At 47.5% G+C, this 3,778-nt stretch overlaps 1 protein-coding gene across 1 annotated transcript; it reads left to right on the forward strand.

Moving 5' to 3' along the window:
* Window positions 1-428: 428 nt before the first annotated feature.
* Window positions 429-3,493, forward strand: LOC123114253 (prohibitin-1, mitochondrial). Its single transcript, XM_044535661.1, has 5 exons — window positions 429-712; window positions 850-966; window positions 1,785-1,955; window positions 2,063-2,275; window positions 3,048-3,493. The coding sequence occupies exons 1-5, from the start codon at window positions 542-544 to the stop codon at window positions 3,243-3,245; spliced, it is 870 nt and encodes a 289-aa protein (XP_044391596.1). The 5' UTR covers window positions 429-541; the 3' UTR covers window positions 3,246-3,493.
* The last annotated feature ends 285 nt before the right edge of the window (window positions 3,494-3,778 follow it).

Here is a 3,778-nt window from a genome sequence, read left to right on the forward strand (position 1 = left end):
TTGTTATTTCTGATGTTCGTTGTACTGTCATGATTGAAAATGAATAGTTCAGAAGTTTTTTAGAAAAAAAAAGAGTGCACGGGGGCACTCAAAAAAGTTAAATGACAACTACAAGTGCACAAGCGCAACTTATTTTTAGGCTGTGCACGAGCGCAACTTTTTTAGGTGTGTCCCCGTAAAAAAAAATCTTTTTTTAGTTTTTTTAGTTGTGCACGGGCGCAAGTTGACCAGTCACACGAGAGAAATGCCGCAACCGCGGGACCCAGGAGTCAGGCGCGCGAGACCATCTTGGGCCGGAAGGCAGCACCCCCATTCCCCTTTCTTGCAGCAGAGGAAAGAAACGCGCCCCACCGCCGCATCCGCGCCGTCCGTCCGAGATCCGACGGCCCCGACCCACCGGCCCGGCCCACTTAACACCCCCACCCTCCTCCTCCTCCATCCCCTATTCCCCACCCTCCGCCCGCCTCCTCCTCCGCGCACCCCATTCTCCCCCAAATCGGCCGAGTAACCCTAGCTAAACCCCCCGGCGCCGGCGAGCGAGATGAACTTCAAGGGCGCCAGGATGCCGAGCGCGCCGGCGGGCGCGGGCGCGCTGGTCAAGCTCGGGCTGCTGGGAGGCGCGGCGCTCTACCTCGGCAACAAGACCCTCTACAACGTCGAGGGAGGCCACCGGGCCATCGTCTTCAACCGCCTCGAGGGGATCAAGGACAAGGTAGCCGCCAACCCCTCCCCTCCCGCGGATCCGCGGATCTCGGCCGCGCGCGCCGGATTTTGCTTGCACCCCGCTGTTTTTTCTGCCCGATTTGTCGGCTTCCTTCCGCGTTTGATTCCTGGGTCTGCTCCCTGCAGGTCTACCCCGAGGGGACTCACATCGTCATCCCCTGGTTCGAGAGGCCCATCATCTACGACGTCCGCGCGCGACCCAACCTCGTCGAGAGCACCTCCGGGAGCCGGGATCTCCAGATGGTAACTTGACCCTCTCTCGATCCCTCGTCACCTAGCACGGATGCCTGATTTACTGCTTACCTGCGTGTGAGAATCCATGCCTGGGACCGACCAAGGGGTCTGCTTTTAGTTCGCCATGTTGTTAATATTCTGCAATTGTAGCCTGTGCGAGTCTTATTTGTAGATATTTGTTGATACTCTGCTCATGTGAAGTGATTGGCTAGCAATTTGGACCGAGTCTGGTACATGTAAAACGGTTCTGGCATTGCATTTCTGAGCATATTCTGTAACTGTAGCCTGCAAGGGTATTGAGCATATCTGAATTTTTTACCAATTTGGATAGGTGGGTGGAATCTGGTACATGTCAGGTGTTCGCCATTATCATTTCTGAGTCTCCTGTTACCGTGACAATGGCTGTTATGGAATAGCTGGCATTGATGGAGTCAATGTTTGTTGATTCATTTGGATTTTAATGCAACCCATGTCAGTTGATCTATGAAATCCCACACCATTGTAGCCTATGACTGTCTAGTGTCTACTGCTCTGTGAATATGCATTTTAGCTCTTTTGCTTTTAATCTGTTAGCAGTGGTCACCATTATATATTGCCTGTGAATAAGCATTTCAACTCATTCGCTTTGAATCTGTTAACAGCAGTCGCAAATACTTGTTTGCTTCATGATTATATGTTGCCATGATGATTAAGACGATTAGCTGACGCTGAACAAGTTGTATCATTCTGACTACGTGAAATTTTAGTGGTCATGCACTTATTTTCAGAAGTAGCATTTACACTGCAGCTCCTTGCATATATATGACACTGCTTGATAATTTGGACAGGTGAGAATTGGTCTTCGTGTTCTGACACGACCTATGCCAGAGAGACTACCAACTATGTACAGGACCCTGGGGGAGAACTATAATGAGAGAGTATTGCCTTCAATCATTCATGAAACCCTCAAAGCTGTGGTTGCCCAGTACAATGCCAGTCAGCTAATCACACAGAGAGAGGTACAGCTTCACCATGTTTGCTGTGTGTACATGTTTTCCATGCCATAGGAGATAATAGCTAGTCTTACTTGGAATATGTTACTGACTTATCCTTCATGTAATGGCAGGCTGTGAGCAGGGAGATCAGGAAGATTCTGACAGAGAGGGCGAAGAACTTCAACATCGCTCTGGATGATGTGTCCATTACCAGTCTCAGCTTTGGTAAAGAGTTCACTCATGCCATTGAAGCCAAACAGGTTGCTGCTCAGGAAGCTGAGCGTGCCAAGTTCATTGTTGAGAAGGCTGAGCAAGACAAGAAAAGTGCAATTATCAGGGCACAGGTAAGCAAAACAGGGACTCGATATTTCTCTTTCGCACTACTTAACCTACTTATCCTCTTTACTGTTTCAATCATTGTTACTAGAGGCATATTGCCAGTGTTCTTTATGTCTTCATAGCTTCATCATCACTTAATGAGTTTTGGTAGTGCATTTGAGCCAAACACTGGTAGCGCATTTGAACCAAACACTGGTAGAAATGTACATTCCATTTGTTAAGTTTATGGTACATGGTTTCCATATGGCTTCATCTAGTTTCAGACTTCCAGTGGTAGTTAGTAGAGGCATATTGCTAGTGTTGTTTAAGTCTTCATATTATATATGTCCATGCATTTGCTGAGCTTGGGAGCACTTGAGCCTGACTCTAGTAAAGTTGTACATTTCATATGATGATTGGATTGCTACGTCAATAGTTTAGTTTTAGACTTCCAGTTGCATATTCATATGATTGAACATAGTTTCAGACTTCCAGTGCTATGTTCATAGGACTGAAGATAGTTTCAGACTTCCAGTGCTATGTTCATATGACTGAATATAGTTTCAGACTTCCAGTGCTATGTTCATATGACTGAATTTAGTGTCAGACTTCCAGTGGTGGTATGTTCATATGACTGAATTTAGTTTCAGACTAACCATTTTCTATGTTCCAGTGTCACTTCCAGTGGTACATAGCTCTGTACATTTCTTTACATTGGCTGAGTTTGGTAGCACTTGGCTAACACTAGAGCACCTGGTCCGAACGCTGATGCGCCTTTTGTGTTTGGTATCTGAACAGGGAGAGGCAAAGAGTGCAGAGCTGATTGGCAATGCCATCGCCAACAACCCTGCTTTCGTGGCGCTCAGGCAGATTGAAGCCGCCAGGGAGATCGCCCACACCATCGCAGCCTCCAACAACAAGGTGTTCCTCGACTCGGGCGACCTGCTGCTTGGGCTCCAGTCGCTCAAGATGCTCAACAACAACAACAAGAAATGAGACCGTCTCCTGTGACAGCGTGTTGCGGTTGCCGCCGGTCTTGTCTACATGGAAGAAGAGTACTTTTGAGAGGAACGTAAGTCGCTTAGTTTCTAGCATTCCCGACCCGAAAACAAGAAAGACGCCCTTTGCTACTGTGAATTATTTGCGCACTTTTTCAAGTGAACCTGTCAGCTACTATTGCTGTGCGTAGCTTATAACGTCTGGGCGGTTATGTGGTGATTATTATGCTGGCCGTTTCATGTTCATCTTACGCATTTCATTGTGCTGTGACTTGCTTTGCTTGTGGAAAGCTATTGCTACCGTTGCCTTATATGTTACTCCCTCCGTCCCAAAATAAAATTTTATTTTGGGACGGTGGGAATTTATGCACGACTGGTAGAATGCATGCCGGGGGAATCAGCATACAGAGTCATCGTCGTTTCAGCTATGGCCGGACCAAAAGCTTGTAGCCCGCGCAGCTATGGCTGGACCAAAAGATTGTAGCTCGCTAGCTTAATGAGCGCTTAATAGTTCAACTTGGCCAATCATCA

Source organism: Triticum aestivum, chromosome 5B (genome assembly GCF_018294505.1).
Source record: "Triticum aestivum cultivar Chinese Spring chromosome 5B, IWGSC CS RefSeq v2.1, whole genome shotgun sequence".
Classification (NCBI taxonomy): domain Eukaryota; kingdom Viridiplantae; phylum Streptophyta; class Magnoliopsida; order Poales; family Poaceae; genus Triticum; species Triticum aestivum.